The sequence below is a fragment of the Dromaius novaehollandiae genome, chromosome 26 (assembly GCF_036370855.1).
Source record: "Dromaius novaehollandiae isolate bDroNov1 chromosome 26, bDroNov1.hap1, whole genome shotgun sequence".
In the NCBI taxonomy this organism is placed as follows: domain Eukaryota; kingdom Metazoa; phylum Chordata; class Aves; order Casuariiformes; family Dromaiidae; genus Dromaius; species Dromaius novaehollandiae.
In genome coordinates, this window is record NC_088123.1 from 3,174,099 (window position 1) to 3,186,459 (window position 12,361).

The 12,361-nt window shown below is 51.8% G+C and overlaps 1 protein-coding gene across 1 annotated transcript in view; it reads right to left on the reverse strand.

Annotated features, from left to right (window-relative positions):
* Positions 1 to 2,094: 2,094 nt before the first annotated feature.
* LOC112995814 (DNA-directed DNA/RNA polymerase mu) overlaps positions 2,095 to 12,361 on the reverse strand; it is a gene marked incomplete at its 3' end in the record, with an annotated part of 180,484 nt that continues 170,217 nt past the window's right edge. The window contains exon 5 of the mRNA XM_064497727.1: positions 2,095 to 2,100. Coding sequence (XP_064353797.1) covers positions 2,095 to 2,100 — 6 coding nt within the window. The remainder of the gene's footprint in view (positions 2,101 to 12,361) is intronic.

Genomic DNA, 12,361 nt, shown 5'->3' on the forward strand with positions numbered 1-12,361 from the left:
TCTTTTCCCGCGCGATGGGGACATCCCACTGTGTTACCAAAGTCGCCCCTCCTTGGAGGCTTTCCTTGCGTTTCTCCCATGAGCTCCTGTTGAGCAAAGCCATGAATGGCCAGGCAACTCTTTCACCTCTCCAAACGAGCTCTCTTCTCTTTCTGTTCCCAGCTCCTGCAAGGCAGGGACTTGTGCTGGCTGTGGTTTTTTCCTTCCTGCCATTGCTGGGGGCACTTCTGGAGCAGCCGTTCCTTCGAGCAAGTGGGATGACCCACAGGAAGGGTGCCAAGGAGAGCAGCGGGCGGCCCCCTGCCCATGGGGGCCCCTCCAGCCCCCAGGATCCCCCCGCGGGGCAGAGCCCGGCAGGGCCCCCACAGGTGGGGACGGAACCAGGCGTGCCGTCACCACGGCCCACCTATGTCATCATCAGTGACCTCAGCACCGCTGTTCCAGAGCCGTTGGGAGACCGTTGGTGGGAGAAGGGCCAGGAAGGTGCTCTCCGTTGCTGCCCGCCATGAGCCAGCCGGAGCGGCTGTGGATGAGGAGGAAGGCGGCGCTGCGCATCAGGAGGAAGGTGGGCCCGACCGTTTGGGACCGCCGCGCCGCCCTCCTGCCGAGTGCCGCAGCCGCCCCGGAGCCCGTGGAGGTGGAGCGCGCGGAGGAGGAGGAGGAGCCCATGCAGGTGGAGCCTGTGGAGGGGCAGCCCGCCCCGCAGCCCCTGGACCTGCCCCAGGGGCCAAAGAGGAGGAGGAGGCGCTAGCCCGGCAGAAGGCCCCCGCTGCCCACAAGCCAGGGCACGGCCCCCCAGCAAGACCAGGCTGGGGCTGGCACTCAGCCCGGGGCAGCCGAGCCCAAGGCGCCGGGCTTGGAGGCTGAGGAGCGCCGGGCTGCGCGGCACCTCCTGGCCCGCCCCTCACTGCCGGGCACCAACATCTGCCCGGCAGAGGCAGGGCCGACCACGGGGCCACCTCCCTGCCAGGACTCCCCTCCACCTCCGCTGCAGGACGCAGACAGCACCCAGCAACGGCTCCCACCACCCTGCCACGGCTCTCTTCAGGCCAGTAGATACTTAGGAATATTATTATTTCAGGATTAGGAAGATAAGTAGTATGAAGGTAGTTAGTGTAGGTATAGTTCTTGTAGTCTTAGTGGGTTCTTAGGCAGTTAGAGAATTCTTTGAGCAGTTGCGGGGGGGTCTTAGTTCATAGGTATTTGTCTAAGTGTAGGATAGAGTTCTTGTTTTTAGTTCCCCTTGGGTCAATTATTTCTTAGAGGCATCCTAAGTAGCATTAGTCATAGTTCTTGGTTAGAGCTATTTGGTACCAGTAGGAGCATTAGTCCTAGTTGTTAGTTATAGTTCTTCTTAGTCAGACTTAGGGCATAGTTCTTCTTCCTGTAGGACAGTTCATGTTAGAGTGTAGTATGAGGCTGGGCAGCTCAGAGCTGGTGACAGTAATCTGAGTGTGCAGTTAGCTTGACTCAGTTACCGTATTCTTAGGGCAGTTGGAGGAGTCTTAGTTCCCAGGTGGCTCTGTTCTTCTTGGGACAGAGTTGGTGCCTTTGTATCCCTCACAGGAGAGGGAGGCAGAAGCCTGGAGGGACTAAGCTGGGCCCAACCTTCACAGAGCTGGTGCTTGCAAAAGCTCCTGTAGCAGGGAGGTGGCAGCACTGCCACCAAGGAGCATCTTGCACACACATGCATGGGGTGCCCGGGCACCTGGGCTCAGTCACCTGGGCTACAACTGGAGGCAAGAGTGCATCTGTGTGCAGCTGCTTGTAGGACTGGGCCCCCCAAACCACCCTCTTTCCCTCTGCGGAAAAGCAGCTGGACTCTGGCATCTCCTGCACAGGGACGTGAGGTTAGAGAGTTTCACCAAAGAGGCCTCTAACGCCAGGATTTAGGAACAGGGGAAGGTCCCTTGCAAAGTGCCTGCGGCCACGAGGCTGTGGTTCATTTCTGCCTTCCTACAAAACCTGCTGAGGAGCCTTGGGGAAGCGCAAACAACAGGAACTTGACTCCCTGTCTCTCCTGAAACCTTGCATCTCCATCTTCGGCAGTCAACAGCACAGGCAGAAAGGACTTTTCCCCCTTCGCTGCTCCAGCACCTCCTCCCAGGGCTTCCATTTTGCCTATCTGCACAGCACTTGCTGAGGATGTCTGCACCACACACTCGGGATTTCCTCTTCTCTTCAAGAGTGGTGGCAACAGGGTGGGAGCTGATGAGGCGGCAGCTGTCCCAGCCCAGCAGGCAAGACTGGGCGTCCTGGCGAGCAGAGCCCCGATCCCAGCGGGCTGCCCTGGTGCGTCCCAGCAGTCGGCAATCGCCGGGGGTGTCCACGGCCTGAGGCACCCCACTGCAGGGCTGTGTGGGACCGGAGTGCTGAGAAAGGAGATGGCCCTGCAGAAACTCTCCCCTCTGGTAGGGCAGTGGGAAAAGGAGTGATAAAGAAGTCAAGCAAGGGAATTGTAAGGCATAAATGACTCCCAGCTGCATAAGAAGATGATTCAGCTGGTGATTGCTTTAAGCTGCTACCTTCAAGGGGAACAAGGCAGAGAGCTATGAAAGAGTAATACCATCCCACCTGGTGTGGACCCTGCGCTGGACAGCTGGACTGACCCCAAGACCCCACGCGGTGAGAAGGGGATGCCTGCACTGCGATTTCTCCATGACTGATGGGGCATCAAGGGATCGGGATCCCGAAGACAGCCACTTGGTTGCAAACCTGAAACGTGTGCAGAATAAAATGTTAGTGTTTGGCTCTAGCTCTGGCTTTAGCTCTAGACCAGCCTGTTAGACGGAGATGAACGACTAACCCAGTATGTTCTAAGTATGCAAAAAAGGTTTGAAAATCTTTTTTAAAAAAATACATGCTCGATGATATCAATCCACACCACCTGAAATACAAGTGCCTGATATACAGCCTGGGGATGAAGTGTTAGTTAAAGTATTTTCACAAAAATCCAAGTTAAAACCTAAAAAGGGGACGCCCTTAGCCAAAACTTTGGAAAACTGGAATAAGATTGATTGTACCAAAAATTAGAAAAGAACCCAACAAAACAGTTGGTCCAACTGTGTCAGGAGGATTGCCCATTCCTGACAAAGGAGGGAAACCCAGCGGAACGGTGGCCACCGCAAGGGACTTGTGATCAGCAGGAACTAACTGTCTTGTGAAATCGTCTGGAAGGCAGGTTTCCAAGTCGAATGGATTACTGGTATGTTTGGGAGAACTGGGCATGGGCGCGGGAGCATTTGAGCCAGGAGGGAGGGAGGAAAGAAACCTGCCGAAGGTAACACTCGTGTTAGCAGATACTAGGACCCCAGACTGTGCTCCAAAAGTTTCTGCTCCACCTTATATGCCTGATGATCTCTCTGTCATTACTTCTCCTTCTCCTCCTCCTTCTCCCTCTACTCCACCGGCTGCCGGACTCTGTCCTATGATCCCCAACGTGCTGACTAACCCTGCCGCTTTACTGCCAGGGGAAAGGGAGGGGCCAGTCCCCCTCCTCCTGTGCTGCAGGTATTTACTAATCAACCCCGGGACCCTGGTGATCTCGCCTGAAGGGGGGTAAAATGCAGAGATTAAGAAAAGATGCAGAACCACGTGTCCAGTTCTTTTCTAATAAATGCACCGGGCACAACCCGCTCTGGAGTGATACCCAAATTCTTTTGAGGGAATTCTTTCAACCAAATGAAGGGGATAAGATAATTAAAGATGTGGAAGTAGCACAGCAAGCCAGGGGAAATAGAAACCTCTGGCTAGCAAATGATCCAAACTGGGATTGTAATAATGCAGGAGATAGAGCTGTGTGTCAAACAGGACTTTGAAATTTAGCAGAAGCAATTAGAGCATGCAGAGAGTTAGGAGTAAATTGGACTAAAGTACGAGAATGCAGACAGTGATTAGATGAACACCCCCACGACTTTTGGGAACTTCTGTGGTAAGCCCTGCTAAAATATGGAGGAATGACCCCACAAAACTTCAACGATGCTCTCGCAATTAGTGTTTTTATAGATCAAGCAGCCCCTGATACACAGAAGTCTTTTAAAGAGCATATGCCAGGCTGGCAAGGGGAGGGGGCATGGCAGAACCAGGGGAGATAGATGGAATCAAAGTGAACGTGCTGTACAATCAAGAGTTAATGATGTTTGTCATTATTGCGGGGAACAAGGGCACTGGCAGCAGGAATGCCCAGCGAGGCCCTGTGTACTTGGGAATAGAGGGGCCAGCAGGAGAAAATCAAACACTAAGAATGAGACCAGGCAATTCCCAGTCAGTCCACAATGACAGGAGAGAGGAGGCTCAGAAAATACTGTGGAAATTGGGGTAAATATATGGGATATAAATTTGGATTTGAGGGGCAGGTAATGGCAAATAGAGAAGGTTTAGAAGTTCCCTTTCTGGTGGGTACTGGAGCCACCCTTTCCCTTTCAAATTTGGAGCCTAAAGGATGCAAGTCATCAGATAAAATAGTGACGCAAGGAGTAATGGGAAAAGGCGAACGAATGTTATCTAAGCCCTTATTGCTCACTTTTGGAGGTAAAAGAGTGTGGGGACGTTTTATAATTTCCACAGACTTGCCCTCTTGCCTCTTAGGGAGAGATCTCCTGCACGCCTCGGATACTCACATCTGTTTACAGCCGGCAGGGATAAAATTCATAATTATGGGCTCATGTGTTCTGGCTAAGACACCAGAAGCAGAGTCGACTAATCTGCAAATTCCAACGAGTTTAGAATCAGTTCCTAAAAAGTTATGGAGCTCTTCAGGAATGGATGCTGGACTACTGAAATCAGCTAGTCCAGTCTTGATAAAAACAAAGGGGGGATTGCCTCCCACAGTTAAGCAATACCCTATCCCAAAGGAAGCAGAGAAGAGCATCCAAAAACAGCCTTTTTTAGTATGCCCATAGCTGAGGACAGCCAAGATCTCTTTGCTTTCACTGGGAAGGGACGACAATTAACTTGGATGAGGCTGCCGCAGGGATTTGCTGGGTCTCCAACTCTTTTTCGCATATACTCAAAAATGATCTCTCAGATAGCGAACTTCCAGGACATTCAGTGTTAATACAATATGTGGATGATTTGCTATTAGCAAGTAAAGATTATGAAGCATGTTTAAAAGACACTATTTCTCTATGTAATGCTCTTGCAGAAAAAGGGCATCCAGCATCTCTGTCTAAACTTCAGCTGTGTCAAGGAGAGCTAAAATAGTTGGGTTTTATTTTAAAGGAAGGACACAGGTTAATTGATCCAGAATGAGTAAAGACAATTCTTAATATGCCTCGTCCTGTAACAAAAAAGCAACTTAGGGGATTTTTAGGATCTGCAGGATTTTGCTGACCATGGATTCCTGGGTTAGGAGAACTTACTAAGCCTTTAGTGCAGGTAAGAAAAGAAAAAAAAAAGAGGAGATAGAGCCTTCGGCCTGGGGTCCAGAAAGGGAGAAAGCTTTTACATCTGTAAAAAAGGTGTTGGTTTCAGCCCCTGCTCTAAGGTTACCAGATTATAGCAAACCATTTGAATTATTTGTCCATGAACGACAGGGAGTAACAAGTGGGGTACTCACCCAAAAACTAGGTCCTCACCGTAGACCAGTGGCCTATTTACTCCACACAGCTAGACGTGGTAGCTAAAGGCACTCCAGGATGCATCAGAGCAATAGCAGCTACTGCAGCTCTTATTGAAAAAAACAGGACCTGTAGTTTTGGGTCACTCATTGACTGTGTATGTGCCACATGAAGTAGAACTGTTAATGAAACAATACGCGACTCAAGCACTATCCCCACAGAGAGCTCACCGCTATGAACTGCTAATATTGCATGCAGATAATGTGACTTTAAAGAGATGCAATATCTTAAATCCAGCAACGCTACTGCCTCTACCTGAGGATGGAGAGCCGCATCATTCCTGTGAACAGGTGGTCGTCAGCTCAAGCAAGCCCCGGGAGGACCTTAAAGACGAACCTTTGGGAATCCCGGACTTAGTTCTGTCTACAGATGGATCATCCTATTATTTGGAGGGAAGGCACCACTCAGGTTATCCTGACACCAACATCTTTGAGGTACTTGAGACTAATCCTTTGTCTCCATCTCTAAGTGCTCAAGGAGCAGAATTAATAGCATTGACCCAAGCAGCAAAAATCGGTAAGAACCTGCAGGTAAATATCCATACCGATTCTAAATATGCATTTGGAGTATCTGATGTAACAGGGATGTTATGGAAAGAACAAGGATTTTTATTTACATCATCAGGAAAGAAAATAGCTAATGGAGAAGAAATACGTAATCTGCTGGAAGCAGTCCAACTGCCCCAAAGAAATTGCTGCAATACAGTGCCCAGCCCATACTAAAGACACTACAGAAATTAGTAGAGGAAATGCGTTAGCTGATGCTGCTGCGAAGGCTGCAGCCCAACAACCTCTCAGAGAAGTATGGTGGCAGTTCCAAGGATGAACCAAAGTCAGTGGCCAAATTTAATAGACCCCCAAAACCATGTATGAAAAGGACTGCTCAGTGGAAGAGAACAAAACAATGGGAGTAGTGGGAAGCAAAACAAGATGATGATGGAATATGGACAATTGGCGGAAAACCAATTCTACCGAAAAAAAAAAATTACTATAGCTAGGTGGTTTCACGATAAAGCTCATGGGGGAGCCGAGGCAATAGCAAACCAGGTACAGAAAGTATGGGCTGCTCCAGGAATTTATGCGGCTGCAAAAACAAATAACGAATAGCTGCCCGACCTGCCAGAACTTTTCAAGTAGCAAACCAAGCTCAGAGCTAGGGGGATGACCATGGGCCCACTTCCCTTTCCAAAAGCTACAAACAGATTATGCGGGTATGCCATCTGCCAATGGGTACAAACACTTCTTAGTGATAGCAGAGCAGTTATCAGGCTGGGTAGAAGCTTTCCCAACAAGAAAGGCCGATGCAGGAGGGGTAGTAGAAGCCTTACTGAAAGAAACCATACCTAGGTAGAGAGTCGCAGAAGCCATTGATTCAGACAGGAGTGCCCATTTTACGGCAAGCATAATCACTCAGTTATAGAAATCATTAGGCATAAAAAGAAACCTATGTACCCCTTATCACCCACAATCTTCAGGACAAGTAGAGAGAATGAATAGAACCTTAAAAGGAAAAATAGCAAGAATATGTACACGTGCTAGCCTAAAATGGCCAGAAGCATGAAACTTAGCTCTATGGGATGTTTGAAATGCCCCACAGCAACCCATAGGACTAACGCCAGCAGAAATTCTCTTTGGGAGACATTTAGCTGTACTAGGCACTTGTTATTCCAGCTAAGACCAGCCTGTTAGACAGAAATGAATGACTAACCCGGTATGTTCTAAGTATGCAAAAAGGATTCAAAATCTTAAAAAATATATATATATATATATGCTTGATGATATCAATCCACACCACCTGAAATACACGTGCCTGATATACAGCCTGGGGATGAAGTGTTAGTTAAAGTATTTTCACAAAAATCCAAGGTAAAACCTAAATGGAACGGGCCATATACTGTCATGGTATGTTCTTATTTTGCTGTTAGAGTTGAACTGTACTTGTATATGCTAAGAAAGGATGTGTATGTGTAAGAACACTTTGTAATCTTATATTCATAGATGGCATTGTTGTAGATACAAGTAACCATTCAAATATTTGTATTTGTAACTTTACCCCAAATTATGGGATGCGACTTTAATTATTCAGCTCCCACTAGATCTTATCAATTGTTACAATCTAATTATACATTGAGCCAAAATTTACTACCTACCCCCATTGGAATGAATCTTACACTAGTAAAGAAACTACTCCAATGTGATGATCTGTGTTGACTGCTATAACACATCCAAAACAGTGGACAGAAATACTCTAAACACCATTCATCATGATGCGGAAGAGATACACCATGTCTTGGAAAGGGTAAAAAGGGATGGGGAACATCGTGGCTGGGAAACTTTTCCAGGATGGTCACCAACTGCAACAGGGATTTATAATCGCATGTTGCACCCAGTAGTAGTTGTGTGAAGTTTAACTGTGTTATGCCTATTGCTTACAATCATATTATACAGAAGATTATGGAAAGTGATAGTATGCCTCGAAAGGCTTCGAGAACTCCCTTTAAAGGATTAGCAGGGATGCTTCATAAAAACAAAGGGGGGACTGTTAAAGAATATTGAGCTGAAACTGTCGAGAGATAGCTGCTTAGCACAACTTCTATAAAACTTGCTCAGCATGAGGAGCTAAATCTGCTGAAGCCTTAGGCCGCACTTAGACAACATAATGAACTTTTACTCAGTCCAGTAAGAAAAGGGGCCTGAGAGCTGGTTCAAACTGGAATGATAAGGGAGTTGCAAGGAGTTTGCATTCCTGTGCTTCACACTCCGAAAGGCAGGATGTCAAGGCTTTGAAATAAGGCCTCGTTGGGAGCCAGGACCCTGGGAAACAAAGCCTCCTCTCACTGCTGAAACAGGGTTAATTTGGGGGGTCTGGACTATCTCGGGGTCTGGATTATATCCCCTTCCTCAGGACCTCGGGAGATAACACCTACTGCCACTGCTGGGGCAGTGCTAATTGCTGGAACAACACCTCTCTGTCGGGGCCTTGAGAGACAAGGGCGGGACCCGAAGAATTAAGACACATCTGTCAGCAGAAACCGCAACAGTAAAGATAAACAGCCTGCCTAGGGACAGGGATGAGACCCAATACGGAGCAGGAGACCCCAGACCTAAATATTACTATTGGTCCAAACTACGGCGTGAGGGGTGGAGAGCCCAGATTGGAAAGTGTAATTGCCCAGGGATTTCTTTGTTTGGGGTCCCTCTTCGGAGGCACCCAGCTCGAGCTGTAATTACTGCACGCGCGTCATTAAAATTTAATTATTTAATTTGCTTTGATTTGGCTCTGAACTTTTCTGCGGGAACCCAGGGTCGGGCCCTGTTATGGTGGCCGACAAGCCTCATTTCCATAACACCAGACACACCAAAGTGGGGCAGGGATGCAGCAAAGCGGGGCCCAGCGGGGACAGAGGGGCCGTGCCACGGCCTCGCGCAGGGGCACAGTGGCAGGCAGGCTGTGCCAGGGCCAGCACCGGGCAGCGCAGCGGGGCGGCACCCTGTGCGGCCCTGGAGCAGGCAGCCCTGCCGGTGCCCACTGGCCCCGGGCGCGGGCCCGGCCAGCCCCGGCCGAGGCGCAGGAGGCGGCGGCGGGGGTGAGGGTGGGGCTGCAGCCACCACATGCTGCGCTGTCGCCCGGGCCCTGGGGGAGCAGGGCCGGCCCGGGCCCATGCAGCAATGTGACTGGGCGCGCTGCACGTCGCTCGTGGCGCTGCCCGCCCCTGCCGCGCCCCGATTGGCTCTGTGCCTCCACCTCGCCTGCCGCTCGGCCAGCCAGCGCGGAGATGGGCGGGGCCCGGCAGGCGGCCCGCGGGGCCCGGGCAGCCTGGCGGGGCTGGCGCGGGCCTGGCTGGCTGCTGCCCTCTCGGGGCCAGCCCCGAGCCCGGAGCCTGGCGCCAGCCCGGGACTCCACACGCCAACCGCCCACGCTGCCCGCCAGTGCTGGAGGCAGGCACGCCAGGGCACACCGGGCATCCTCCCCTCCGGAGAGCTGCGCCCACGGAGGCGGCAGAGCTGGGGGCCGTGAGGGGCCCTCAGGTGAGGGCGAGGCGGCTGGCACAGCTCTGGTGAGACCCCTTCGGTTCGGCCTCCGCCCTGACTCCAACCACTTCCCTGCAGCCCTACCCCGCCCCAAAACCCTTCCCCCGCCCCACCCCCCAGGCCCCTGCTCGAATCTCTAGCCCCACGCCCTCACCGCCCAGCCAAAGCCCAAAGCGGTCAGCCCTTAGCCTCCCTCTCACCCCAACTCTCAGCCTGATCCCTCACCCCAGTTCCCAGCCATGCAGTGCTCGCCCTGAGGCCTCGCCCGAATCCAGGAAGCTGGCCCATGCCCTAGCCGCTTGCCAGCCACCCTGAGCAGAGCTCGGAACCCTCCCTCAAGCCTCCCCTGACCCCTACCCCGAAAAGGCAAGCGCCAACCCATAGCCCACAGCCAAAACACTGGGCCCTAACCACAAACCCAAAGGGCAAGCCTAAATGCTAGTCCTCTCCTGGTAACCCCCTGACAGTGAATGGCGATGTTCGAGGGAAGGCGATTTCTTTCAGGTTATGCCTGATAAAGTATGCTTCCCTCTACGGTCACACTAGCCATGCGATTCGTGTTCCAGAAGGCCTTTTCCCCACCCACATCCTACTGACAGCGTTCAGAGACATGGTGCCTTTTTTTCCTCCGTTTCACAGCCAAACTGTGAAATGCAGTCTTCATTAAAGTCTGAGTGGGCAGAAGACATTGTTTAGGGAGGCCAGGACTTGAGGGAGGGAGTTACCTTTCCTACCTGCTAAGCACTTGGAATACATCCCCAGCCGCATGAGGATCTCCATTATCAAGCTCCCAGGAAACACCAGATCCACCCTCCAAGCGTGCCCCACACAGTAACAGCTCGGCCATGCTGGAACTGTGAGCGTTATCATGACCAGTTTGGTCCAAACGGAAGCTACCACCAGGTGCTTAGAGGAAGGGGGGGCGGGGGTGTGTGGGTGTGTCTCAGAGAGCCGTTCGCTCTGCACAGAGCTCCACCAAATTAAAGCAGTGTCATCCCACCAGTAATCTGTTACCATCTCTCTCCTGGGGAGATTACAGATTATGCCCCTCACTACTACGAATATGAGGGGGCTAACATGTTCAGCTGGCAGAGTCAGAGCTAGACATCTGTCCATAGTCTAAGCAGCTCCTAGTAAGACTTCACACAATGCACCTTTGCTTTAAATGACCTCCTTCCTCTTTTCTTCCTCTTCCTCTTCCCCTATTAGGAATGAAATGCTGGCTGGCTTCAAAAGCATCGCTTTGCACTTGCAGATCTGAGCCCTTCCCTCAGAGCAGCTCAGAAAGCCAAGGTCAAAGTGGAGTACCATTTGGATCCTTGGGTCCCCAAGAGGGGAAAAGACAACCCGCACCACCGTGAACATGCCAGCGCAAACTGCACAGCAGGTACGGTGGCAGCAGCATGCCCGTTTTTCTGAGTAGGCTTATTCTGCCTGGGAAGGAGGTGTGAGCCGTGCCGGCGGAAGCACAGCCCCCGCCCTGCCGTAAGCAGGGCTGGGCAGCAGCTGCGGCCCCGGGTCATAAAGGGGGGCAGGGCCACGCCACCCCTGGCACCTGCCTGTCACAGACACGCTGCGATCCGATTGGCTGCGCCACATCAGGACCGGCCCACTCAGCTGCTACGAGCCTTCTCATTGGCCGAGCTGCCCGCCATCACAATGGCCCACAGAGCTGGGGTCACTGCGGCAGAGAGGGCGGCGGCGCAGCAGCTCCTTGCGCGCTCTCTGCCCGGGTGCTCGCCGTTGCGCTGGCGGAAGCAAGCGTGGGCTCAGCGAGCCTTCTGGATAACTGGGCTCGTTCCTTTTCCAATTGGAATTGCGTGTGACAGAAATGAAGTCATGCTCTGCAAGTTGGGGTCGGGCCCCACCTGCAGGAGCTGGCCTAGAAAGGAGCTACTCCTGTGAGTAAAGACTTCAAGAGTAAAGGTGAATTTTGTGACTCCCCAAAGGCGCCAGCAGTGGCTAAGGAAAAAGGCCAGCATAACTGGACTATCAGCTGAGCGCCTGGGGATGGAAGGGACTTGGCAACAGTTCCTGAAGGCCAAGTAGTCATGGTTGCCCATGAGAAAAAGTCAAACAGATGAGTAAACTCTTCTTCCCCAACTGTGCGCTGACCAGCCAACGTGAGTGGCAGCCTTCCTGGGCTGTCTCTACTACGTGCTTGTGTTCTCCAGGGCAGCTGGTTCTTGTGGGGGCTGCTCTCCAGAACGCTGCCTTTGAAACCTCCGTTCCTAAAACAAAGGCCGGCAGTCTCTTTTACAATCTAATTTCCTTGCAGTCGTTACTGATGGAATTGCTCCGCCACAAAGGATGCATTTCCCACCCGAGAAGATTTCTGTGGCTTGGCGGCAAAGGCAAAGCGTTGGAGCTGGACTCCGCAACCTGGGCAATACGTGTTTCCTCAACTCTGTTCTACAGTGTTTGACCTACACGCCCCCTCTGGCCAATTACCTGCTTTCTGGGGAACACAGCCAGTCGTGTGAGTACTTGGGATCACGTTCCTTGCAAGCTGCTGGACAGCTCTGCAGGTGAAAGGACAGCAGTGACTCTGTAAAACAGACTCTGGGTTTTCCTAGTGTCCCTGCAGGGGCTCTCTTTTAAGAGCGCATGCATGGCAGGCTCAGGATAGCTGAGGGAGTGCTTGCTTTCCTTTAATGCCCCGTGCTCCAGCGTCGAAGGAGGGTTCTTTCTTCCCTCCTGTGCATGATCAAG